Raw genomic sequence first — 27,904 nt, forward strand, 5'->3', positions numbered from 1 at the left:
CGGTGTAGGATCCGGTCCGGTCCCCCCTCTGAAGTAGTCCCCCGGGGGACCAATTCGTGGCAAAAACTGCTCTATAATGGTCCCCCCTTGGACATCCAGCCTCGTTTTTCTCAGGCATTCAAGCCATTTTCAATCTATATCTTCGTCCAATATTATGTAGTGCACAGACAGCAATCTCTTTGTTTGACTATATTTTGCACCAGGCTATCTGTGTTGATTTTTTGGAATACATTTTTGACTTGTTCCGAAATTTAAAGACCGCTAGGTTGGGGTGCTTGTGTGAATGTTTAGTTATAATATTATATGTTATCAAACGTCTCATATACTCACCTGTCTTGGGTTATGTGTATGTGTGTGTGTGTGTGTGTGTGTGTGTGTGTGTGTGTGTGTGTGTGTGTGTGTGTGTGTGTGTGATATCATGATGTGTGTTGGGGGGGATGTCTGTCTGAGTGTCTGTTCGTCTCTGTGTATATGCTCTGTGACTGTCTGTCTGTTTGTCTCTGTCTATGTGCGCACGCTATGGCATCAGTAATATGTTACTGACATTTTCTGTCAGGCTATGCGTATAATTTTGATCTTCTCGCCCCAGCAGGTGAAACGGCAAATGTAAACCAAGGGAATCAATCAGTTTATGTCAGGCGGGCAACAGGCAAAGCGGGTTGTTTCCCTTATATCCCAGCAGCGGAAAAACTCGCTCACTCAGTCTTCATCGCTGTGTATCATTAAATGTTGTCTGTTTCTGTGGGGTAGTTTTATCACAAGTTTGGGTGGTTTGTTTTGTTGGTGGTTGGTCGGTCGCATGCTTGGTTGGTTGCTTCGTTTGTTTGTTTTTTCCCCTTAGTTGTGTGTGTGTGAGTTTTTGTGTGTATTCAGTTGTGTTTCGATTTATTTTTTCATTTTTTTTTATCAAACGTTTTTTCAATCAGTACAAAATGTTGTAACACACGTAACTACTGCGCAAACAATAAGGCAGAAGAGAAGAAAAGAAGAAGAAGAAAAAACACACAGCAGTTTTAACAAGTTTATTGTATTCACAAGTGTGCAAACACACAAACAAAATGGAATGTGCAAAACTATTTCTCTCACTGAATAATGTAATCGCATTTGCCTCTCGCATCAAACAGCATTGTGGTTAATATTTTTATTTCTCTTCGTGTAATCCATCTAGAAAATTACCGTAGACGTAACCAATAGGCCTGACCTATAAGTGTCCTTTGCAGTTAGACTCACTCAACTCGATGTGCCTGCTGGCTGTTTATTTATTTTGTTCGGTGAACTGATTTTGCCGATTGACATAGGAGTCAATTGGGACTGAAATGAAGTAAACAAAACATTCCCGCTCAGCACAGAAATCCGTCAAGCTGTTGATGTTGGTATGTATTGGTTTACACAACATTTTATTCAGAATTCTTCGCATGAAACAATTCAAAGCATACAACTAGGACACGCACTGACTCAAGCAAATGCTTATATAAGTTGCGTGACCAGAACAATAATCATTGGCATGTATTGAAGTAAACGGATGCTCTAATCTCATTTGATCGTCCTAGTTGCAAAATGTTGGTGATTTACAATATATTTTATACGGAAAGAAGTTTTCTTTAACATACGTAGACGAATTTCCACTGACACGCTTTGCACGCACTCACGTGGCAATTAGGGATGTGCTTCTGCATTCATCATAATTCTCTTTTTTTTCTCTCTCTCTCTCTCTCTCTCTCTCTCTCTCTCTCTCTCTCTCTCTAGCTCTCTCTCTCTCTCACTCTCTTACACACAGACACACACACACACACTCATGCTCACACACGTACACACACACACACACACACCGTCACACACACACACACTACTATCGGCTTGCGTCCATACTGAGTTCCCAAACAGGAACAGCCCACAATGCTTATACATGTACTATTGAAGTGCCACTGATAGTACCTCTGTTAATACACTTCAAACATCAACAAAATCACAACAACAGAACCGCCAAGGGAGAACAAGTTCCTCAAACAAGGTTTGTGGTTTTTCACAAAATCTTGAAACAGTAACAGAGTGCGTCATCAATAGCATGTAAACGGCACAGTACTTCCTGTGTAAATAATTTGGCTTACCGTCTCAGGTCTGTAGGCTTGTACGTGGAATAAAGCCATCCCTCCGCTGGGACACATACCAACGATCAACAGCCAAAAAGCTTTCTTCGCAGAGAATCTTAAACGTAAAATGAGCCAGAGCGTTGTTGAGATATCAAATAATCAAAGGGAAGTAATCGCTCTTTATGCATACGACATGTGTAATAGAGTAAGCGAGAGTTGTCGGAACCTTTCTCCTGGCACCTGTGAGAATAACAAGCATTGAAACTGAATGAAGAAGCTTAAAAAAATGAGGATGAAAGTCGCTTGTTCATGTCAATGCTTGTTATTCTCTCAGGTGCCAGGAGAAAGGTTCCGTACAACTAAGTCTCGCTTACTCTATTACACATTTCTTCGTAGAGTTTTTTTTTATGAATTCTCTGCTTAAAAATCACCAATGTCAATCTGAATATTTCATCTAACAATTCCAACCCTAAACAGGAAGCAGTCGGGATGTTGAATTTTGGTATATGTCCAAGTGGAGGGATGGTCTTTAAGTGTGTTAAAACCTTGCCAGATATGACGAAGTGAGCAGAACTCTTTTTTTTTTTTTTTTTTTTTTTACAAGAAAGACTGTACCTTCAACCAAAAGAAGTACAACCGGTCGGAATCCTTAAATAATCATTACACTAAAAAAATAAAACTTCTCTTTTGCTAGTAAGGCCAAAAAAACAAAAAAATTAGGTGTGGTTACGGTAACATAGCCAAGAAAAATAGAGTAGGTAGGTAGGCAATCACTTTTTTTTTTAAACTTGTTTTTTCTAATGTGTTCAAATTAAACCTACTTGACAGGGAAATAAGTGTGCGACTCGGGCGCTTTCGCTTTCATTGCGTTTTTTCCACTCGTTTTTGTTTTTTTGTTTTTGTTTGTTTGACAAATGTAATAAAAAGTTATAGGATCGGCCCCTAAAAATAGGGTAGGTCGGGTTACCGTAACCACACCTATTTTTTTTTTTTAGGCCTAAACAATATAAAAAGCTTTTCAGCACATTTTGTCATGATTCATAAAGCGCTTTCACATTCGAATCACACAACTAGTATTATTATCGTTTCAAGGTCAGGATGTCAATTTAAACAAAATGATGATTAAAAATAATAAAAACATCGATAGCCTTTCCTTAATTTGTCTTGTTTCTGGTCAGAACAGGAAATCTCAAAAGGAATGATTCCAGTAGTTTTATGTATATTTTCACCGCAGAGTGCGTCTCTTAAGTAGTACCGTGACGGGATGTGATTTCCTTGCGATTAGAGGACACCTCTCATGGAAGGACACCTTCTGTTGTCCCTTTGTCTTTTATTTATCTCAAATATACCTGCCATGACAGGCCACCTCCAACATAAGGACATTTTTGGCATGTCTCAAGGAAGTCGTTTCATCGTAGGTACCACTGTATTGTGTCGGAGTCCTTCAACGGATTACAACGTGTCTTTTGCGTACTTGTGGTCAACAGAATCCCCAATCCTTCTTTGTTTCTGTGTATGGAACTGTTCTTAAGCATCTTCACTGTGTCATTCATATACCCCCAAACGAGTTGCGGGATAAACCATTGACTTGACTTGTATGTGAAGACTAAAGTTTACATTTCGCCAAGAACCTGCGTAGCTCATCCGAATGCTGGCAGATCTGATGTTTTTCGATGTTCACCAAGCCAGACTTCGGAAATATGCTGTTCAGTTATGGTGATCTCCCGTGTTTAATTTGACATATACGCACAATATCCGTTCTTTAGAAGACATAAAATTAGAGTCCGCCAACATTTGTGTATGTTCATAAGAGCCCACTTAATTAATGCGATTCCCTTATTGTGTTCATCTCGACGATAACATGGCATCTTGGCATTGTAAATCATTGAAGAACATCTTGTTTAAACCGAAAGTCTCACTGAAACTGAGTGTTCTCGTCAATGAGCTCCCGACACCGTTTCTTCAGACAATCTCTTGGCGCACTGCATTTATTTCAAAATAATAATCAAAGCATTTCAGGAAGACTTTCCTCTCCTTCTTTTGCTCCTTCTTCCAGCACATGGCCACAGTCATGGTTGACTATTTGGAAGTTGTCTCCAGTCTGAAGTTCGCCTTCTGTTTAAAAAAAAAAATGCCAGTCTTGAAGCCACATCTGCAGTCACTTTATCTCTCTGCAAAAGGCTTAGCTCAAGTGCAAAAAAGCCACCATCATCACATATTTTCATAGATCCCCAAGGAAGCAGCGTGCTGACGCGCTCGCATCCGCAAGCTCTGGATACTTGACGTCATCATGGTGTCTTTGGCACTTCCGTCTGAACCGGATCCGGAAGCCGCCATGGAGATATGCGCAGGAGGCGGGATGCGCAGAGGTTCCGAACGAGACGGAGCCGTTGTAGAAGTGGGTGGAGCGATGACGTCAGGAAGGGGAGGGGGAGGGCCGCTGTAATAAGTGGGCGGGTAAAAGTGGGTGGGGAGAGAGGACGATGCCGAGGGAGGTGGTTGGAACAGCGGCATGTGCTGTAAACCGAGGTGTTTGTGTAGGAGGGCGGAGGCTAGCGCGTGCTGTTGGAGGGAGAAGAACCCCATCTGGGGGAAGGGGGAGGAGTGAGGATACTGGGGGTGGTACGTCATGGGGCCGCCGTGACATCTTTCTGAGGACAGGTCTGAAACAGAAGGAAACAAATCTCCATAAAATATGTGTATAAACCATTCCGACAGTAATGTTAGGTGCAAAAAACTGTACAAAATCGTTCCGAGAAATGTGGCACGTCGCTTGATGTTGGCTGTCAATGAAGCGTGGAAACTGACTGTACAAATGCATTGCCACAGATCAAAAGGTTTATGCCCAAAAGCTTCAACAGAAGCACAACTTGTGGATGTTCTTCGCAATAAATTAAAGACTACATACTAGGATAACCTCTCGATAACGACCCGTTACCCACAACAAACGATCTCGGTGAGCTTTTGTTCAATACAAATTCATCTTTCCATAGCGACAACCTCTCTATAACGACTACATTTGGTCGGTCCCCTGGATGATCATTATGGACAGGTTCGACTGTATCAAATAAACTTGGTTGAATATGTCGTCATCGAGTGTATTTCTACTTTTTTTTTAAAGGATCGGTGAATATATGAACATACGAACATAATTATGCTTGAGAACGGATCCAAACATTACAAACATTATGTGGAAAGCATAAATATGCCACGATATTGCAATTAAATCAGAGGTTTGTTTAAATCGGTTGCCGGAGTTGGATTCGGGGTGGTGGAATGTTGCCGGGACACGTACTTTTAAAAGGGGGGTAGTTGAAATGGTTGATGTCGCCCGGTCCCATCAGTACCGGCGAGACTGGAGAGTGGGACCTGACGTCACTGTGACGTAGACTGGACTCTCTGACGCTGTTGGCATGGGGACTACTGCTGATGTCATCGTCCCCTGATAAAACAGTAACGGAATACACATTTAGTAATGTAACGATGGGTTTTCAACAATTCAATTAGTTTTCTTTCTTGAAAAAACAACAATAACAACCTTAAACTAATCATCGACTTGTTATAATTTTTTTTAAACGAAAGCGAATAGGCAAAATGCCGTACGTCGCAGATCCACTCATTAATTACCAGGGTTGGTACAATGCAAATGTCAAAACTAACAAAAACATGATGAAACAAATTCTAACAATAATAATAACAATAATAATAACAATAATGAGGATATTCATATGGCGCAAATCCTAAAACAGTTCTTAGCGCCTCACAAAAACATACATAAATAAATAATTCTGTACACAATTCCAAATCAAATAATAAAACAAGTCGCGTAAGGCGAAAATACAATATTTAGTCAAGTAGCTGTCGAACTCACAGAATGAAACTGAACGCAATGCAACGCAGCAAGACCGTATACTCGTGGTCCACCGCTCACGGCATAGGCAGTGAAATTGACAAGAAGAGCGGGGTAGTGGTTACGCTATGCTGCATAGCACGCTTTTCTGTACCTCTCTTCGTTTTAACTTTCTGAGCGTGTTTTTAATCCAAACATATCATATCTATATGTTTTTGGAATCAGGAACCGACAAGGAATAAGATGAAAGTGTTTTTAAAACGATTTCGAAAAAAAAATTTTGATAATAATTTTTATATATTTAATTTTCAGAGCTTGTTTTTAATCCGAATATAACATATTTATATGTTTTTGGAATCAGCAAATGATGGAGAATAAGATAAACGTAAATTTGGATCGTTTTATAAATTTTTATTTTTTTTTACAATTTTCAGATTTTTAATGACCAAAGTCATTAATTAATTTTTAAGCCACCAAGCTGAAATGCAATACCGAACCCCGGGCTTCGTCGAAGATTACTTGACCAAAATTTCAACCAATTTGGTTGAAAAATGAGGGCGTGACAGTGCCGCCTCAACTTTCACGAAAAGCCGGATATGACGTCATCAAAGACATTTATCAAAAAAATGAAAAAAACGTTCCGAGATTTCATACCCAGGAACTCTCATGTCAAATTTCATAAAGATCGGTCCAGTAGTTTAGTCTGAATCGCTCTACACACACACACACACACACAGACACACACACAGACACACACACACACGCACACACGCACATACACCACGACCCTCGTTTCGATTCCCCCTCGATGTTAAAATATTTAGTCAAAACTTGACTAAATATAAAAACATCGAAATTACTTATACACTTTCCAAAATTGTATCCCGCATAACCTTGTCAAATAACAACGATACATACTGTTTCTCTCTTTTCCAGTCTCTGCTTTATGCTCATCGCTTCCAGTCTCTTCTCTGCCAATGGCGGCGATGCTGCTTCCGTGCTCGGCGGCTTCGCTGGCAGAATCACACTCCACTTGCTTCTCTCCCCTCTCCCCCTCCCCCTCCAACCCCGGGTCCAGAGATTCCACGTCCACGGCTGAGGAGTTGTCTTCCCCTGTGTCGCTCTCCATCGCGGAGTCCTCGCTTTCCGGCGTGAGAGGGCGCTGGTGAGAGTCCACTTCCGGGTTGTTATCTCGTTTCTGATCGGCTGAGGAAAAGCTGGAGTTTTCTTCTTGGTCAGCTGTTTCTGTAGTCGATTCTGAAGATGAGTGTTGGTGGGTTGGTTTGGAAGTTGCGCCGTCGGCGGTGGTGGAAGATTTATTGCTTGAGGGGGAAGTGGTGGTGGTGGCTGTGGTGGTGGCAGAAGTTGTCGTGCTGCTGGTGCTGGTGTTGTTGCTGGTGCTGGTGGTGGCTGTGGTATCCTTGACCTTGGTCTTGGCGGCTCGCTGCTTCTTGCGGAACTTGGCGCGACGGTTCTTGAACCACACCTGAAATAGAAGGAGTATATGGTGAGTATGACTCCTGAACAAGAAGGGCAAAGCCCATACGACTCACATGCTTGACCTTGACCTTTACATGACCTTGACCTTCAGCTAAACCTAGCAATGACATCATACACTAAGAACTGCTTTACACATTTTTCCTACCAAAATACATGTGACCTTGACCCAAGGTCAAGGTCATCCAAGGTCATGCAACACAAAGCTGTTAATTCAAGACATAGGAAGTACAATGGTGCTTATTGGCTCTTTCTACCATGAGATATGGTCACATTTAGTGGTTCACTACCTTATTTTGGTCACATTTCATAAGGGTCAAAGTGACCTTGACCTTGATCATATGTGACCAAATGTGTCTCATGATGAAAGCATAACATGTGCCCCACATAATTTTTAAGTTTGAAACAGTTATCTTCCATAGTTCAGGGTCAAGGTCACTTCAAAATATGTATACAATCCAACTTTGAAGAGCTCCTGTGACCTTGACCTTGAAGCAAGGTAAACCAAACTGGTATCAAAAGATGGGGCTTACTTTGCCCTATATATCATATATAGGTGAGGTATTAAATCTCAAAAACTTCAGAGAAAATGGGAAAAATGTGAAAAATAGCTGTTTTTTAGACAACATTTATGGCCCCTGCGACCTTGACCTTGAAGCAAGGTCAAGATGCTATGTATGTTTTTTGGGGCCTTGTCATCATACACCATCTTGCCAAATTTGGTACTGATAGACTGAATAGTGTCCAAGAAATATCCAACGTTAAAGTTTTCCGGACGGACGCCGGGACGGACGCCGGGACGGACGCCGGGAGGGACGGACGGACGACTCGGGTGAGTACATAGACTCACTTTTGCTTCGCATGTGAGTCAAAAAATCAGCGACTGTCTGACGAACATTTGATGAAGAATTTACCCAAACTGGTTGCTGTTGCGTTTTCTTTTTGTTTTGGAGTGTGGTGTGTTGTAAAAATGCGGTGAAATAGTGTAATTAGTGAGAATGTGCAATGCAATGCGACAAACAGTGGGAAATTGTGAGTGAGCTTTGGTGAGAGTGCGGTTAACACTGAAGGTCCCTTCTCAGCGAAAAGGGTCTTCACTGCACATGCAAAATTTAAAACGAACAACAATTACCGGTACATTTTGAATAGGATCTGTGACTCATTTGTACTAAAAAGATAGAGAATGAGATCCATTTTTCAAAGTTCAATGCAATGAATCGAATTGACCACTTAGTCTATCGGTTGATAGGTTTGTACGTACGCCAGATAACTAGCTGGTTTCTGCCTTACGTATACATTCATTCCGATTTGAAGATCGCGGCTCAATTGTAATCCATATAAATTAAACGTTATGCTTCAAACAACTATAGTCTTTGAATGTTGATAATTTTGAAGTAATATATGACTCTTTGTGTAAAAACCCTGTGTAATATCCAAACTGACTGACTACAGATCAAAAACATACACACATACAGAAAAAGACAGATACAGAGACAGAGAGACACACAGGGACACATACATCCAAAGAACTCAAAGCAACACACACCTGTATTCTGGCTTCAGGCAGATTGGTCATCATAGCCAGCCTCTCTCTCATGACAACATCCGGGTAGTGGGTCTTGGCGAAAGTTTTCTCCAATGAGGCGAGCTGCTGGTTGGTGAATGCGGTCCTGCTCCGACGCTGCTTCCGGTGGGCGCCATAGCGAGCTTCAAGCAAAATGTCTGCAGAAAGGAAAAGATTTGGTATTCACTTTGTACGTTGTTTGCGTTTTGACAAACGGACGAGCGCACTCTTGCGCGCACACACACTAGCGCGAGCACACGCACACACGCTCACGCACGCACACACACACACACACACACACACACACACACACACACACACACACACACACACACACACACACACACACACACGCAAACACACTCACGCCGTGTTATTGGATGGCAGCGTTTTCTGCTTCGCTAGGGTTTTCCTGTGTTTGTTTGTTGTTCTTTTTGTTCTGTCTGTCTGACCTGTCTGACTTTGGGTCTGTCTGTCAGTAAGCGTGTCCGTGTTAGAATATATATGCTAGTGTGTCTGTATCCGTGTCCGCGCGGTCCACTTTTGTGATCTCCTTTGATTTGTTTCTTAGCTTGAATCCTGTTTTTCTTTTGTCTATAGTCCTATATTTCATTTTTTGTTGCTATATTGTTTATATCCTTTTTTTGTATTAAGGATAAGGGTGAGGATAAGATTTTATATAGTCCTGTGAGGTTACCCTCATGGAAATTCGGGCTGCTGTCTCCCTGGCGAAAACGAGCTGCCATACAGTATACGGCGCTACCCATACTTAAAAAACAAAATTCTACATGCGTGTATTCATGTTTCCAAGCCCTGAGACTTGCGCTGTGAACTTGGGTTCTTTATTGTGCGCATGCGTGCACACGGGGGTGTTCGGACACCGAGGAGAGTCTGCACGATGTTGACTATGGCCGGAAATAAATCCCTCGCCGAACGTGGGGATCGAACCCACGCCGATAGTGACAACTGGTTTTGAAGCCAGCGCCGCTACTGACTGAGCTATTTCCCCACCCATATTGTTAGCTTGTTTTCTTTTTGTCTTTTTTGTTTGTTTCAGGGAAGAAGAAATGTTAGTTTATGGAACGCCTTTGTGTGGACAAATCAAGACATTCAATGTGAATGTCATATTTTTTCAAAAAGTGATCGTTCCATTAGCTAACATTTCTTCTTTTCTGAAACAATCAAACAAACAAACAAAAAAACAAAAAAGAAAACAATGTATTCTGGATTGTAGAACGTGAGCAGTCTGTCTGTTTTTAGATTCATGTTTGTTTGTTTGTTTGTTTGTATAATGATTTTGGGGTGTTTTGTTGTTGTCGTTAATGGGTGAATTACCTGGATACTGTCCGAGGAAGAAGGGGGTCCCCAGGTGAGCATGGGTGGGGGGCAGCAAGCCAAAGGGATGGGGCGTATGCTGGAACTGCAGTCCGAAGCCGCCGTAGTTTTGCATTTCACACCTGAAATCAGAAGAGCAAATACATCTGTAATTTTTGCAATTTTTTTTTTATAAAATACTGTGGATGGAAACTACATTTGGTTTGATTCACCTGAAAACAAAGAGAATGAGACTTTTTTTGATTGCTTGTCTTTGTTTTATTATTCATCATAATTACAATTATATTTTGTGTGTGGATATTTTTTTTCAAAGTGGCCATGTTTCTGAAGAGTAAAAAGAAGTAATGAATGTAACTCAGATCAAAACAATCACAAGAAAGCAAAAAGACACACACACACACACACACACACACACACACACACACACACACACACACACACACACACACACACACACACACATCCCGAAAATACATAGATAAATGCTCTTTGGTTACAAACTATATATAGCAGGCACAACGTTCTTTTGTTGAAAATATAAAAACATACGTTAAAGTAGGAAATATAAACAATCTCACTTAAACCCCATTATAAATTTGCATTAATTTGAAGCAAGCGTTATGCATCTTGCCCAAACACAGCCATATCTGTTAGCGACAAACAGTATTAATTCTAACTTCAAATTTCTATCATGCTGAGCCGTTCGTGTTTCAAACGCGAAGGAGATTAAAATCCAAGATTAAATTGAGAAAGATAATGCATGAAGGATATCTGTTGAATAAGCTGTTTGTCGTACAAACGAGAAACAGATTAAAGGTTGATATAAAACTCGATAACAGTAAGAGCAGAAATAATCAAAAACAGTACTGTTGCAGAGATATATCGACTTGAGGGGAGAGAGAGTCTGGAGTCTGGAGTCTGGATGGTTTATTGATTAGGCCTTGGGCCCATTTCAATTCGGGGTGTACAAAGTTTCAACATTCATGCTTCATGAAAAATAATCATAGTAATATTAATCATAATAAAAATCATCATCATCGTAATGAGAGAGAGAGAGAGAGAGAGAGAGAGAGAGAGAGAGAGAGAGAGAGAGAGAGAGAGAGAGAGAGAGAGAGAGAGAGAGAGAGAGAGAGAGAGAGAGAGAGAGAGAGAGAGAGAGAGCAAATAAATTATAACCAATAACCAATATAACCAAATCGTACCAAAGAAAATAGTCGGTTTTATTCGTCATTATTACGTTCAATGTTCTGCTTTTACAAAATACCAATGTAACCCTCACACCTCCCCCCCCCCCCCCCATCTTCTCCACGAGAAACTGCTTAGTTAAATGTTAACAAGTAATCATCGCATTCATACCACAAGAAAATGGAAATAATTAATATTTCAACAACGACAACAACTAAAACAAAGCAAAAACCAGGCAAACTCCAGTTGTGAAGTTATACATACCACTTCATCTTTAGTAAATTGTGCTCACATTTGATAACCCGTAGTAACAGCTGGTGTAATCATCACGGCAACCATATCACGAATCTCTTTTCTCTCTGTGTCTCTTCCGTCATCAACTATCCTTGTAGTGTGCACGACAACCACAACGACAACAGTCAGAAGATATGTATTCAACAACACATTTTTTTATCGCCACAATCACAGTCGAATAAGTGGATTTGCGGTTGAATTTATATCCTCAAAAATAATTGATGTGTAAATGCAATGGTCTCCCTTTGTCTTGCCAGTCAAGCTTGCAAAGATATACACTAGACAATGTTACTGAAACTGCACTTTCAATGAATTTACTTCCATTCCTGTTTGTTGTCACAGACACACTGGAAACACAAAATTCGACAATGTCACTATTTCCAAAAGTGAAGACCACATGTGTAAAGAGAAGACGACAGAAGTCCAGAACAAAATGCAGTCTCGACAGTAACAGCTGACGGAAGTACAGCAATATCTTTTGGGTAGCTGTAATTGATGATTTAGTTCTGTAGAAACGAAGTCCAGAAAAAAACGTGCACTCTGAAACAGCAAACAGCTGACGGAACGATAGTAGCTTCGATAGTAGTAGGTAGTTGGGCGATGAAACGGAAGGTCCCCTTTTTGTGTGTGTGTGACACGGTGACTGTTTGACACTGCGATAGCTGACCCTGTCTCTTCCCTCGCACCTCGCTACCACAACTGAACAAGGTCCGGCCCCTTTCGCGGCTTTTACTCTCTCACACACTCTCTCTCCTATCCGCTCCTTCGACTTTCTACGACGCGTCGTATTGCTCTTTCTCAGTCCCTTCTCAGGGAACGACGGTCGGAAGAGAGAGAGGGGGTGGCAGAGAAGGGGGCAAAGAGAGAGAGAGAGAGAGAGAGAGAGAGAGAGAGAGAGAGAGAGAGAGAGAGAGAGAGAGAGAGAGAGAGAGAGAGAGCAAAAAAAACCCGATGGAAGGGGGGGGGGGGGGGGGGTTGAGAAAGAAGGTGGAGAGTAGAGGGGTGTAGTGGGGGTTGAAAAGAAGGTAAAGGGAGGGAGGGAGGAAAAAGAGCAATAAAAATAGAGAATAAAAAGAGGAAAGAAGACAGTGGGGGTGGGGGGGGGGGGGGGGTTGGGGTGTGATGGGGGTGTGATGGGGAGGGGGGGGGGGGGTGCGGAGACGTGGAGCGGAGAAAAAGGAGGAAAGAGAGGGAGGGTAAGAATGGATTTACAGACAATTTCTTGCAGAAAGACGGTTAGACGAGAGAGAAGAGTTGAGAGGAAGGGGTGGGGAGGGCAGAAAAAGAGAAAGGGGGAAAAAGACGTTGTAAAAGGGGGGGAAAGGGGAGCCTGGGAGCCCAGAGGATTTACGGAGGACTTAGGATGTTTGCAACATGCCGAGGGGGGCCGGTGGGCAGATGAAATTTAATGCACACTTTTTGTCCAGAGCACGTGCTTACCGCTTGCTGGGACCTATCGCGCATGTCGGACCAATGACGAGCTTCGATTAGGCGTGCGGGGTATTAGACGAGGCAGAGAGGAAAAGTCGCGTTTGGCTTTTGTTCTCCCCCCTTTCACATTTTGTTCTCTCCCCTTTTTCGCATTGTATTCTCTCCACTACTGGGTGAAACTTGTCGCTTTTCTTTGGCGGTCATCATCATCCGCTTTTCACTGATGTCCATTTGCTAAAGGGATTAAGCCATAAGGCTTCGGCGACTGACCTCTTCGCCAGAGTTAGTTTAACAGAAGAAGTTTGTGTCCAGCATTACAGGTCTTGATCTCCTTTCGCGGACTAAGGCCGGCTTAGGCGGATGAAACTCGGACTTCATTGTCCAGAGCAGATGACAGTGGTCAGTGGTCAGTGGTCAGCAAGGTAGTGTAACGTTACCTGTCCGGCCAGAGTGTCACCTCCGGGGGTCAAGACTATGAGCGGAACGGGCGCAAGACTAAGGAAGTCGCGGGATACTTTTCACCTGTACGTTGTCCCTCACACCTCTCGAGGTCAGCAAAGTCTGTTTAGACAGGGGGGACAATCAGCAAAGTCTGTTTAGACAAGGGAGGCAATCAGAATGTTGGACACAATAATAAGGAAGTGAGAATCAAGCAAAGAAGGGTTTTACATTGCTGGGAGTATAATTATACTGTCCTTCACTCTCTCCCCCTCCCCGCCTAATTCAAGGAACGTATAGGGTCCCTCCCCACCCTCCTTTTCCCTAGCAGTTTTAAGCTCTCTCCCTCCTTCCCTCCTTCTTCCTCCCCCTCCTTCCCAGTGGAAAATAATAATTAAGACTAGTCAGAAAAAACTCTCATCCCCATCCCCATCCCCTCTCCAAGCAACAACTGCTATCTCACGGCAAACACTCCTCCGACGAAAATGTGTGTGTGTGTGTGTGTGTGTGTGTGTGTGTGTGTGTGTGTGTGTGTGTGTGTGTGTGTGTGTGTGAAGTCTTCCAGATGATGTCCCTAGGTGATTCGTTTTCTGATACATGTCTTTGATGACGTCATATCCGCCTTTTAAGAAAAGTTGAGGCGGCATTGTGGCGACCTAATTTTTCACAGAAATTGATTGAAATTTAGGTCAAGCATTCTTTGACCGAGTCCGGACTATGAGATTACATTTCAATTTAAAAGTTTAAACATTGTGTATTTAATCAATCAAAATTAAAAATTGCAAAAAATAGACACAAAGGTATTGGAATTGTTTTCCCTGAATCACAAACATATAGATATGTTATGTTTGAATTGACATAAAGCTAAAACAAAAACAAACAAAAAACTTGTCATGCAAATTAGGTCCTGTATCGGTCGAGGGGTGTCTTGACAAAGTCGTTTTAGTTTGGTTTAGATGTTTAGGCCGACAGATTAAATGTTTCGATATCGCTTTACGCGACTTGATTACTCTCAGCAAAGTACGGCGTCACAACATAAATGTGTTGTTTTAAGATAGAAGAGTAACAAAAGGCTTAGGAGTTGATACCCATTAGACCTAGCTAACACAATATATTTGTTTGCTGTTTACTGTAACCGATATGACGAACCAAAGTCGATAAGTCGGAAGATTGTTTGATTGAATGATGGATAGAGAGTGGTAGCTGGATCGATGGAGTGAGTGAACAATATTCTTTATTCAACATGCTCTGAAGTTCAAGGGGATAATCCCAGTTTATCTGTTGGTCACAAACATCGCAATAATCAGCATCAGCTTTGGCACAAACTGCTTATTACTGACAGGCATAAAGATAGACAGGCAGACAGACAGATAGATAGATAGATAGACAGATAGACATACATACAGATAGACAGACAGACAAACAGACAGACAGGCAGGCAGACAGACAGACAGACAGACAGGCAGACAGACAGACAGACAGACAGACAGACAGACAGACAGACAGACAGACAGACAGACAGACAGATCATTTTAATGAAGTATAAGTTGACATAACAGTCAAATTCACTGCATATTTTAGAATTCCAGTGCAAAACCCTGGACCCACCCGATGTACCCGCCGCCAGACGGATGAAGCCACCCCGTGTCAATGATAGTTTTTGATACACACAGATAAGATGTCGTCTGACGCCGGCGACAGTTTGTCCTAGCATTGTGCCATTATTAGCACAGACTTCCCCCTGTCTCTGCCTCCCTCCTCTCTCTCCTTCCCCACCACTTCCCCTCCCCACCTCTGTACTTCCCTTTACTGAATACCCAAGAAACTCTGGATAGTCTTTGCGTCGCGTCCCTCTCACACATCCCTCTTTCTTTTATCCGAAATTCACGATTTGTACAAACTCTCACTCTATCTCTGTCTCTAAATAAATCCCTGCGCCTTGAATATGTGCGCGATATAAATTGCATTAAAAAAAAATCCCTGCGCTTAGAACTGTACCCACGGAATACGCGCGATATAAGCCTCATATTGATTGATTGATCTGTCTGACTCTCTCTCTGTCTCTCTCCCTGTCTCTGTCTCTGTCTCTCTCTCTGTCTCTCTCCCTGTCTCTGTCTCTCTCTCTCTGTCTGTCTGTCTCTCTCTGTTTCTCTCTCTCTCTCTGTCTCTGTCTCTGTGTCTCTCTCTCTCTCCGGGTTTTCTTGCCCCCTCAGTGCCCCTCCTCTCTACCCACTTTTTTTTTCGTACCTCCCACCATTGCGCCACTGCGGACAATCTTTACTCTATCACATCTCCTCTTTTATTCAAGATTCACGACTTTTTATTTTATTTTTATCTCTCATCCCTCCCACCCCTCCCCCTCCCGCCCCCGAAAGTCGCCAGCGTTTGCCGAACAGCAGCGACGACAAGCGGCCTTTGATCGAAAAGAGACACCGAGACAGTGAACGCTGAATGGTTTCCGAGACGCTCAGGCTCGCCGCGACAACGTGTGAACGAGACTGCTGGCGCTGGGTTCGTGGCGGCTGAGACTCTAATTGGTCCGCCACCGTTCAGCACCCGCCTGCTACTCCGTGACTGGCTGACACGGGGGCAGCTCGATACCTGATTGGACGCTTTGTTGGTTCGAATTGTGGTGGACGCCAACTTTTGCTTAATGAGGTTTGCTTGAGCACGAATGTTTTGCTTGGCGTGGTGAAATTCGAATCGTCGGTTAATAAGTGATAAGGATCGGTTACACTGTGTTATATGGCGAAGGAGAATAAATGAAGGAGTGAATGAGTGAAAGAGTGAAAGAGAATGAGTGCAAGAGTGAGTCAATCAGCAAGTAAAATCAATGAGTTAATGGCTTTAAAGGGTAACGGTTAGCCTGTCAACTTCTTTTTACATTTAGTCAAGTTATGATGTCCGATTAACACTTTTAATGAACAATTGGTAGTTTTTTGGTTGGGTTCTTCTGTCTTCGTTTTTTGTTATATCAGCTAAGTTTGTGTTCTTTATGTTTTATATGTGTGTTGCTGTGTCCCATTATTATAAATATACATTTAGTTGTGCCCCCCCCCCCCCCCTGTAATGCAGTTATTTTTTTCCAGTACTCTCTGGGATCTTTAAAATAAATTTTGCCTTGCCTTGAAACCCTGTCTTATCCCTGCAACCATTCCTTGCCCCACCCGTGTAAGTGAATGGGGTAGGAATCCACCCCGCTTGTATTGGCGACATCTCCGTGCATTATTGTGCAAGGGGGCTACCTGAGAGGGACGCGAATGCACAATTTAAACACTGGATAACCCAGCGGATTATAGGAGGAGCCTCCATGTGTAATCAAATTGTTAAAAGGTGTTGATGTCTCTGGTTACTGTCACTGTCTCGCACTGCACTCGGGCACATAGGGGTGAGGGATTTTAGCGTGTGGAATGAGCTGATCTTAATCTCTATTTCTTCAAAAATATCTGTACTGCATTGGACTTGGTGAACTTTGAGTAATGCGCTGATGGAAAAAATACAACGGTTTTTGATCCTCATATTGGTTTTCCTCAGTTTACTTTCTGAAGTGCAAAAGACTATTTTCGGAAATAACTCCGACGAGTTTGTATGGGTTGTAGGAGAGTGAATACCCTTGCTTTCCCTCTGACAAATAACGTCACACGTGCTACTGTCCACGTGTTTCCGACATACCCCTCGCTAGTGATTGGCCCCTCCAATGTTTGTCCGAGTAAAAAGCAAGGATATTTAGCCTACTCTTGTACAACCCATACACACCCGACAGTTATTTTTGGAAACTTCTGCTTTGAGCAAGACCCCAAACAATCATTTTGAATGCTGATTTCCATAGGACGTGTCTTGATGAGTAATCAAATTGCTGAAAGATGTTGGTGTTTTTAAAAATATTTTTTTTATGGCATTAGACTAGATGAACTTTGAAAAAGTCCAAAATATAACTTTGAAAGCTGAGCTTCATTACAAAATTCGTTTTGATTACATTGCCCGATTCAAGCGAAGACGCTAACATAATTATTTGAGTTTTTCTTTGCATTCAATGGCGACTGCAACGTGCATAATAATAATAATAATAATAATAATAATAATAATAATAATAATAATAATAATAATAATAATAATAAAGTGTATTTATATTGCGCCTATCCCTCACAAAAAACAAAAATATTTGGCTCTAAGCGCATTACAACATGTGTAGAGACTTGGTACAATCAAGTCTGACAAATACAATAACACAATATACAGTCGGTCTCTTAGGTAAAACTGGGAAAAGCAGCTTCGACATTTAAACACTGCTACTAAAAAATACTCTAACAATGCATACTGCTTTACAATATGCATTTATGTATAAATATAGTTAAAGAACATCGAGTTAATAGGAATTAGAAAAGGTTCTTATGATAAAACTATCTAGCGAACGACGAAGAAGAAGAAGAATAAAAACTATCAATGTCAATGTATAACAAGTCATTCAACGTAACCTTACGTATATTCAAACACATGTGCAAGCATGTGCAAGGGATGTTACTGCTATTTATTTTTCTCGGCAGTTTTATTGAATTTACGGCAGTCCTGGGCATCACATTTGTTTAAAAATAAATCGAGTAGAACTACCAGATTGACGGCAAAGTTTGCGGCGATTTAAAGGAAAGCTCGGCGTTTTTCCAATTGCCGAAGCCAAACATCTCTGCTACGTTCGTTTCTGTGTCAGTGAACATACGTGCCTACGTGCCTTTCTCTGTATCTCTCTGATTTGAAGAATAAAAGCAAACTACAAGAAAGGTGCATTGATAATACATGTACTTTTCAAATAACAAAAACACCAACCCCAAAACACTCACAAATACGTCGACCTGATGATCTTGGAAGTGGACGGGAATTTTACTGATGAGACAATCGAACGAACACGACCTTAGAGCTCAGTAAGCTTCCCACCCTAAAGCCTCAAATTAATTGGCCGAAGTCGACTTAGGGCTCATTTAAGGACCACTTAAAAGCACAGTGCAGCTCACAGCCTTCGTTTTGCGTTTTTGTTGCAGCTGAGTGCATTTACAGTTCAAAAATCCTCCTATGGTAGTAAAACAAACCAAAAACTACCCAACGACGACATCTGTGAAGCTCGACAGTTTCTTGTTCACGCGAGTGCATAAATTAACCTAGTTATTACGTGGTGTTTGGTCGGAGTTCGATTCAACTGAGTGATTCCGGCCTCCATTTTGTTTTACACAAACTCATGATGACGTCTGACATAGTTTGCTTTAGTGACGTGTCTTTTTGTGCATGATGTGGTGATCTACCTGATCTAAATTTAGATCCAAAAATAGGTCAAGACCAGCCGGGTCCGAGTATGAAATCAATTCGTAAAAGAATCGCAGTTCTTGACTCTTTGGGTGCAAGTCAATGAAACTTGGTAGTTCTTCTAACGGATAGCTGCCTGAGGTATGACTAAAAGCCCCAGGGGCTCCGTGCACCTGGATTTGACAAGTTCAGTACACTCTCACTTCTCAATGGCGAGAGTCATTTTTTGTAAGGGGCGGGGGTTGGGGTTGGGGTGGGGTATGAGGAGGTGGGGAGGGGGGGGGGGGGGGGGGGCTGGAGGAGTTCTCTGTCTACTTGCTTTTGGCGGAGATCGGCATGCATGTAGTTGTCACAGTACGTGTCAACCCTATGCGATATTTTGGCAGCTTTTCTGTATGAACATGACTGGGTAGCCATTGCACACACACACACACACACACCCCGGACTGTTAAGGGTAGTAGATGCATTATGATGACAGTGTACCTACACCAGGGGAGGTCACCTCGTCCAGGTAAACACCTCCGTCCTAGGTGAACCCCTCACGTACGTAACTCTACGCCTAACACTACCTATAACGATGGGATCTTCTCTATTCTTCCCCAAAGCTGAAACCTGCTTCGCTGATTCTTCTGTGGATGTGTTGGGGGGGGGGGGGGGGGGGGGGGAAAGTAGAGAGGTTTCTACAGGGTGGCGTCTGTGTACTTTTATATGACGCGGGGGAGGGTATGATATATGATTATGGGGCAGTGTGATATTTCAAGGTTGAGGGTCGTTTGGGGAGGGGGAGGAGGGGGCTAGGTCATATATGGTTGTGGGAGGGGGGCTGGGGTTGAAGCCTGTCATTTATTGGGTGAAGTCGACTTCCCGAAGCTTGTTGCATAAAGCTTTGACACTGAATTTTGGTGAAAAGACTTCGGGAAGTCTTCGCAAAACCAACTTCGGGCTCAGTTAAGGAAGGCCTGGTGGGGGTGGGGTGGGGTGGGGTGGGGTATGGTGGGGGTGGGGGGGTGGGGTATGGTGGGGGCGGTGGGATCTGATATGGTACGGGTTGAGGAGAGGATGCGATATGATTGGGGAAGGTTGTGTTGTTACGGTTAAAGGTGGTAGGTGCGATAAGGGGGGGGGGGGGGGGTCCGGTAGCTCACTTGGTAGAGCACTGGACTTGTGATCCCAGGGTCACGGGTTCGAATCCAACAAGTCTCTGCATGTTTCATTAGCTCAAGTTACCATCGGGTTTATGCTCTGGATACCATACATGCTATGCCGTTAAACTAATTCCTTATATATTTCAATCGCTCAGCATTTGCTGAATTCTTTGGATTTGGCGCATATACTCTGTAAACTGAACGTCTTTTATATACATGTCTCCCTTTTGCTGAGCAGTGGATTTATTCTTAGGAGACCGTGCATTTACAATCTGTTATACGCTTCTGTACCAAGTCTCCACATAATATCCCACTTGCTCAGCATCGGGTTAATGCTAATGGGGAAAGAGGGATGCCTTCAGGAAACTAAGGCCTCTTGTTCATTCTTGAACATGGTTGGTTGGTTATTCATTTTGACATTTAGTCAAGTTTTGACTAAATGTTTTAACATAGAGGGGGAATCGAGACGAGGGTCGTGGTGTATGTGTGTGTGTGTGTGTGTGTGTGTGTGTGTGTGTGTGTGTGTGTGTGTGTGTGTGTGTGTGTGTGTACCCATATTTCCACAGGTTTGGTTGCCTAAATCACCATAAGGCAACCATCCACACGTGGATGGCAACCTAAACTGTGGATGGCAACCTGATTGTGTGGATGGTCGCTTCATTTAACACCGTTAAATTGACTTTTTTGACGGAAAGAATGTCATAAGAATGTTAAACTCTGGATGGCAACCTAACTGTGTGGATGGTCGCTTCATTTAACACCGTTAAATTGACTTTTTTGACGGAAAGAATGTCATAACAATGTTCAAAATGACATTCTTTCCGTCCTCTATAGGCGACGAAATAGGTCAAATTTTGTTCATTTTTTAGTGCAAAATTCTTCGATGCCGGAGCGAGTACTGCACCCAGTGCTGTTGTAGTGCAAGTGCACTAGAAAGGCACTACACCCAGTGCCGCCTCTTAGGTAACCATCCACACTTTAGGTGTGTGTGTGTAGAGCGATTCAGACCAAACTACTGGACCGATCTTTATGAAATTTGACATGAGAGTTCCTGGGAATGATATCCCCGGATCTATTTTTCTTTTTTTCGATCAATACTTTTGATGACGTCATATCCGGCTTTTTGTAAAAGTTGAGGCGGCACTGTCACACCCTCATTTTTCAATTAAATTGATTGACATTTTTGTAAAGCAATCTTCGACGAAGGCCGGACTTTGGTATTGCATTTCAGTTTGGTGGCTTAAAAATTAATTAATGACTTTGGTCATTAAAAATATAAAATTTGTAATAATTTTCTTTGATATAAAACGATCCAAATTTACGTTCATCTTATTCTAAATCATTTCCTGATTCCAAAAACATATAGATATGTTATATGTGGATTAAAAACAAGCTCTGAAAATTAAAAATATAAAAATTATGATCAAAATGAAATTTCCGAAATCGATTTAAAAACAATTTCATCTTATTTCTTGTCGGTTCCTGATTCCAAAAACATATAGATATGATATGTTTGGATTAATAACACGCTCAGAAAGTTAAAACGAAGAGAGGTACAGAAAAGCGTGCTATGCAGCACAGCGAAACCACTACCGCGCTGAACAGGCTCGTCAGTTTCACTCCGTTTTGCACAAGCGGCGGACTACGGTCATTGTGAAAAAATGCAGTGCGTTCAGTTTCATTCTGTGAGTTCCACAGCTTGACTAAATGTAGTAATTTAGCCTTACGCGACTTGTTGTATTGTCTCTTCATCTGATATTGCTATTCGAGACCGAATCAAGTTTTTGTTCTCCCTCATTCTTGAAGAGAGATCGTACATACTGTTTAATACCAAATCTCTACCTTTCTTGAAGAGAGATCGCACATACTGTGTAATACCAAATCTCTACCTTTCTTGAAGAGAGATCGTACATACTGTGTAATACCAAATCTCTACCTTTCTTGAAGAGAGATCGTACATACTGTGTAATACCACATCTCTACCTTTCTTGAAGAGAGATCGTACATACTGTGTAATACCACATCTCTACCTTTCTTGAAGAGAGATCGTACATACTGTGTAATACCACATCTCTACCTTTCTTGAAGAGAGATCGTACATACTGTGTAATACCACATCTCTACCTTTCTTGAAGAGAGATCGTACATACTGTGTAATACCAAATATCTGCCTTTCTTGAAGAGAGATCGTACATACTGTGTAATACCAAATCTCTGCCTTTCTTGAAGAGAGATCGTACATACTGTGCAATACCAAATCTCTGCCTTTCTTGAAGAGAGATCGTACATACTGTGTAATACCACATCTCTACCTTTCTTGAAGAGAGATCGTACATACTGTGTAATACCAAATCTCTACCTTTCTTGAAGAGAGATCGTACATACTGTGTAATACCAAATCTCTACCTTTCTTGAAGAGAGATCGTACATACTGTGTAATACCACATCTCTACCTTTCTTGAAGAGAGATCGTACATACTGTGTAATACCAAATCTCTACCTTTCTTGAAGAGAGATCGTACATACTGTGTAATACCAAATCTCTGCCTTTCTTGAAGAGAGATCGTACATACTGTGTAATACCACATCTCTACCTTTCTTGAAGAGAGATTGTACATACTGTGTAATACCAAAATCTCTGCCTTTCTTGAAGAGAGATCGTACATACTGTGTAATACCAAATCTCTACCTTTGTTGAAGAGAGATCGCACATACTGTGTAATACCACATCCAGGGGCGGATCAGTTCATTTTATGGGGGGGGGGGGGGTTCCAAAAGTATATTGTGAAGATACGGGTGTGAAGGCGCGAAGCGCCGAGCCGACGGCGCAAAGCGCCTAGCTTGCTAGGGGGGTCCGGGGGCATGCCCCCCCCGGAAAATTTCGAAAAAAAGGATGCAAAATGGTGCAATCTGGTGCATTCTGAGGATGATCATTACCAGTTTCAGGCAGCAGATTTTGTCACTGATTAATACCCCCAAACAACAACAACCCAAAAAAACACAAATTTTTTTTTTGGCTGGGGGGGGGTTCCGGAAACCCCAGAAACCCCCCCTCGTCCGCCCCTGATATCTCTACCTTTCTTGAAGAGAGATCGTACATACTGTGTAACACCAAATCTCTGCCTTTCTTGAAGAGAGATCGTACATACTGTGTAATACCAAATCTTTACCTGTCTCAGCATCATGTTCCGGGCTATCGCATGACAAGGTGAAGGCGGCATCGCTTTGATAGGGGAGTGTCAGGGCGTGGCCGAGCGTGGAGGGACATGGGGGGACGGGCTGAGGCTAGGAGGAGACAACACCCGACCTGGGCATGCACGACACGATCCTCGCCTGGTTCCGCCAACCCCGGTCTCCTCCCCTTGCCGCATTCTTTTGTCGCGGAGGTCGGGAAGAACACAAGGCGGATTAGTCTCGGTCGCCAAGACTCGTCGGCGGCGAGATTTTGCACGGGACCGGGAAAGGCGCGGGACGATTATCACCGGGGTCCAAGACCTGATCTGGCGGTAAAAACGGGCAGCGGTTAAGCCGTGTGGCGGTGAAGATGGGTGGCGGTTAAGCCAGGATCTACCCCAACGCCCGTCGTTCGGGGGCTACGGGGTGGCTTTTGAAGGCGGGTAGCGTGTCGGGTGTCCCTCGCAGCCCCCATTGTGCCGCCATTATCAAAAGAAAAGCCCTAAACGGCGATCAGACTCACGCGTGGAGCGCCGAGACAGGTTAAACCAGGATTTACACGATGTTCGCAAATACTCGGGTCCTCCGTGGCTAGCGGAGCTGCTAGTGTACCCGCTAGTGTACCCGCTTCTTCCCCTTGTCTCGGGTTGCCGGCGGAGACACCCGACTCCCAGCGAGGTCACACGACTCCCCCGCCACGACAACGACCGCCACCACCTCTCGCCCCGCTTCCCAAAATCCTCGTCAGCGCAGGAAGCTCACATATGCTACATTCCGGTGGGCGGAGGGTCCCGGCTAAGACGATTTCCTATGTGATTGAATTCTCCACTTCAAAGCTGAGATGGCCTGAGTCTTAGCACCGCCGTCAAGGCTATCGCTATCAGACAAGGCGATCTGCACATGTTTGACTAAACGTTTAAAATGTTAACCGCTTCCAGTAGTGTCTCGTGCGCTCAGGACGCCTGTGGGTAGAGTGTTCATCCAGTAACGTCATTCTTTTGAAGACCCCTTCTTGCCTTCCAGCGCAATGCACCAACGCCCATGTTTAATCCCATACAAAAGGAGATTGTCAACGGTTTTCACGACTTGTCTGCTGTATTCAAATATCAAAGTGCGAGGCATGATCGTACTCGATGCCCCGGGTAGATTGGCGGGGTTAAAAAGTTCGTGTTAACCGTGATTTTGTGGGCTCGATGTGCCTGCGTTGAAGAGTGTTTGGTTGATTATTTTCATGTTTGAGTGTCTCTGGTTCTTTCTTAGCGGAAGAAAGACTGAAGTAGGTTCTTTCATTAGGCCAGTGCGTGGAGGTGATTCCAGAACTATATCTGAAGCTTTTCATTTTCCAACCACCACTTTACACTCATTGTAAACATATATTCTTTATGGGAAGACTCACTTTGCACGTCATTCTCCCCATCGACGGAAATAAAATCTTTCCACCTATAAGGATCTTGTTTTCTTCCCTTTTTCCCCGTTCTTTGTTAGAGCCTGAGTATTGTTAGTTATCGTTGAAAAGATCGACCTTTTCGGCAGAGAATTAAGCAAAATTCATATGTAAGCTCCTCAAAATGAAAGTGGTTTTGGTTTTTGTGCTTTTGGTTTTGCAGAAGTAAACGTGTAAGTCGTCAGAACTGGAACCCGACAGTTTTGAACACGATCATTCAAAAATACAAACATTACAATTTTAACAAACACTTATAGGCACACTCAAGTTCGGTTCACTATCTCAGATCTGGTCAGGCCTTTATATGGGATGAACCATCGATCCACTAGAAACACACTTAGAATCAACACCCTGCATAACTGGTTGCTGTTTGTTTTGTTTGTTTCTTTGCTTAACGCCCAGCCGACCACGAAGGGCCATATCAGGGCGGTGCTGCTTTGACATATAACGTGCGCCACACACAAGACAGAAGTCGCAGCACAGGCTTCATGTCTTACCCAGTCACATTATTCTGACACCGGACCAACCAGTCCTAGCACTAACCCCATAATGCCAGACGCCAGGCGGAGCAGCCACTAGATTGCCAATTTTAAAGTCTTAGGTATGACCCGGCCGGGGTTCGAACCCACGACCTCCCGATCACGGGGCGGACGCCTTACCACTAGGCCAACCGTGCCGACTGGTTGCTGTGGTCAGCTAGATTTTTGTTAATGGATTAATTTCTTAAAAAGGCACTGGTTGCTTTTACGACATTACTGCCTGACAACATTACCCAGGCTGTTCATGTTTTGCATGTGACCAAGTGGAGGACGGGTGGTCAGATGTCAGATGGTGAGTCGAGCTGTTTTCAGGAGGAGGAGTGTGCCTTTAGAAAGATAAACGCTTAGACAGAGTATAGAGCAGAACTCACCTGTATGCTCCTCAAATGAAAAAGTTCCCTTAAATAACCATTCTTGTTTTTTTTATTCTGAATTTTGGAAATTTAGCAGTCTATCTGGGTTTCTTTTCACCCCAAAATGAAAGATTTGTGTGTGTGTGCGCAAAAGTAATTGTAGACATCTTCAGTACTGGAACTTCACAGTTGGACACGAAGACTACCAAACTACAAACACAAATTGCTAAACACTTAACATGCATCTTAATGAACTGCTCAGACACCGTTGCACAGATTTGCAAATACAGTTGTGAAAATTGTTGGCTTTACTTCGAGAATAAATAGCCTCAAACACAGTAATAGTAGGCTTAGACAATGATTAAGGTTATACATATATGATCTCCACTTCGTCCCCAATACTGTTCATGTATGCGTATAACTTGAAACTTGAACGATCAAAACACAGGAACGGTGTACGTTATTGGAACGTTGAATTATTGACAAAGCAAACGTTACAATTAAATAATTATAAAAAAAACCACCCGTTACGTTCACATGTGTAAAGGTAACGTTTTGTTTTGTCAATAATTAAGCGTTCCAATTTCCCCCGAAATCGGCGTATGGCTGCCTGAATGGCGGGGTAAAAACGGTCATACACGTAAAAATCCACTTGTGCTAAAAACATGAGTGAACGTGGGAGTCTAAGCCCATGAACGAAGAAGAAGAAGAAGAAGAAGCGTTCCAATAACCTACCCTTTCTTGTTTTTTGATTCTGAATTTTGGAACGATAGCAGTCTATCTGTTTTCGGATTTGAAACTTCAACGATGTTGTTTACCTGTTTGCTTGTTTGTTTGTTTGTTTGTTTGTTAACTAAACAACGAAGTAACTGTGGTGAGATGAACAAAGTCTGTTTGTTGTTTCTTGACTCAAGAACCCAGGGTGTTAGGCCAAAACAAAAATAGGTGTGGTTACGGTAACATAGCCAAAAAAAATAGGGTAGGTAGGTAGGCAATCACTTTTTTTTTTAAAACTTTTTTTTCTAATGTGTACAAATTAAACCTACTTGACAGGGAAATAAGTGTGCGACACGGGCGCTTTCGCTTTCATTGCGTTTTTTTGCACTCGTATTTTTGTTTTTTTGTTGTTGTTGACAAATGTAATAAAAAGTTATAGGATCGGCCCCTAAAAATAGGGTAGGTCGGGTTACCATAACCACACCTATTTTTTTTTTAGGCCTTATAAATATGAGAGCGATTCAGCATCCATCTTATTCTCTGCTTTGTTCTCGGCCTGCTCTTTAAAACTATTCTCATTTAAAGGCACAGTGCAGCTCACAGCCTTCGTTTTGCGTTTTTGTTGCAGCTGAGTGCATTTTCAGTTCAAAAATCCTCCTATGGTAGTAAAACAAACCCAAAACTATCCAACGACGACATCTGTGAAGCTCGACAGTTTCTTGTTCACGTGAGTGCATAAATTAACCTAGTTATTACGTGGTGTTTGGTCGGAGTTCGATTCAACTTGAGTGATTCCGGCCTCCATTTTGTTTTACACAAACTCATGATGACGTCTGACATAGTTTGCTAGTGACTGTCTTTTTGTGCATGATGTGGTGATCTACCTGATCTAAATTTAGATCCAAAAATAGGTCAAGACCAGCCGGGTCCGAGTACGAAATTAATTCGTAAAAAAATTGCAGTTCTTGACTCTTTGGGTGCAAGTCAATGAAACTTGGTAGTTCTTCTAACGGATAGCTGCCTGAGGTATGACTAAAGGCCCCAGGGGCTCCGTGCACCTGGATTTGACAAGTTCAGTACCTTTAAGGCGTATCGTAGTAAAAGATACGAGGTTCCCTAAAACTCAGATAATTTTACAGTCGGTACTTTAAATCTTGTTGCACATCTTAATCTCTTGCAAAAAGTCGAGGATCTAGTCCGGGGGTACGTCCCAGAAAACTTCAACGACGCATAGCGTAGGGTACACTATTTTGAACACACAGAAATGTTTCTATCATATATTTAAAAATAGGTAAAAATATCAGGACAGAAAAAATCTGCACTGCAAAGACGAGGCGTGCAAGCAGGCCGTATAGCCTTTGAACACAGAGGAGTGCACAGACAGAAATCATTTCATTCCGGCTAAAACGTCCGATTTCCCACGTTTTCTTTTGAAATCTGCCGACGTAATACGCTTATTTTGTCCTACTAATACGATATCCCCCTCTCGCATACAAACACACGCAAACACAAAGGGCAAAAAAGCTCAAACTGATCCCCCTTGTTGCCTCCAGGG

The 27,904-nt window shown here is 42.7% G+C and overlaps 1 protein-coding gene across 1 annotated transcript in view; it reads right to left on the reverse strand.

Annotated features, from left to right (window-relative positions):
• Positions 1 to 1,685: 1,685 nt before the first annotated feature.
• The window catches only part of LOC138959995 (homeotic protein ocelliless-like), a 60,531-nt gene continuing 34,312 nt past the window's right edge, over positions 1,686 to 27,904 (reverse strand). The window contains exons 2-6 of the mRNA XM_070331708.1: positions 10,337 to 10,458; positions 8,984 to 9,159; positions 6,859 to 7,426; positions 5,386 to 5,532; positions 1,686 to 4,753 (exon numbers count right to left, since the gene is read on the reverse strand). Coding sequence (XP_070187809.1) covers positions 4,302 to 4,753; positions 5,386 to 5,532; positions 6,859 to 7,426; positions 8,984 to 9,159; positions 10,337 to 10,451 — 1,458 coding nt within the window. The 5' untranslated portion in view covers positions 10,452 to 10,458 and the 3' untranslated portion in view covers positions 1,686 to 4,301. The remainder of the gene's footprint in view (positions 4,754 to 5,385; positions 5,533 to 6,858; positions 7,427 to 8,983; positions 9,160 to 10,336; positions 10,459 to 27,904) is intronic.

The sequence above is a fragment of the Littorina saxatilis genome, linkage group LG2 (assembly GCF_037325665.1).
Source record: "Littorina saxatilis isolate snail1 linkage group LG2, US_GU_Lsax_2.0, whole genome shotgun sequence".
Taxonomy (NCBI): domain Eukaryota; kingdom Metazoa; phylum Mollusca; class Gastropoda; order Littorinimorpha; family Littorinidae; genus Littorina; species Littorina saxatilis.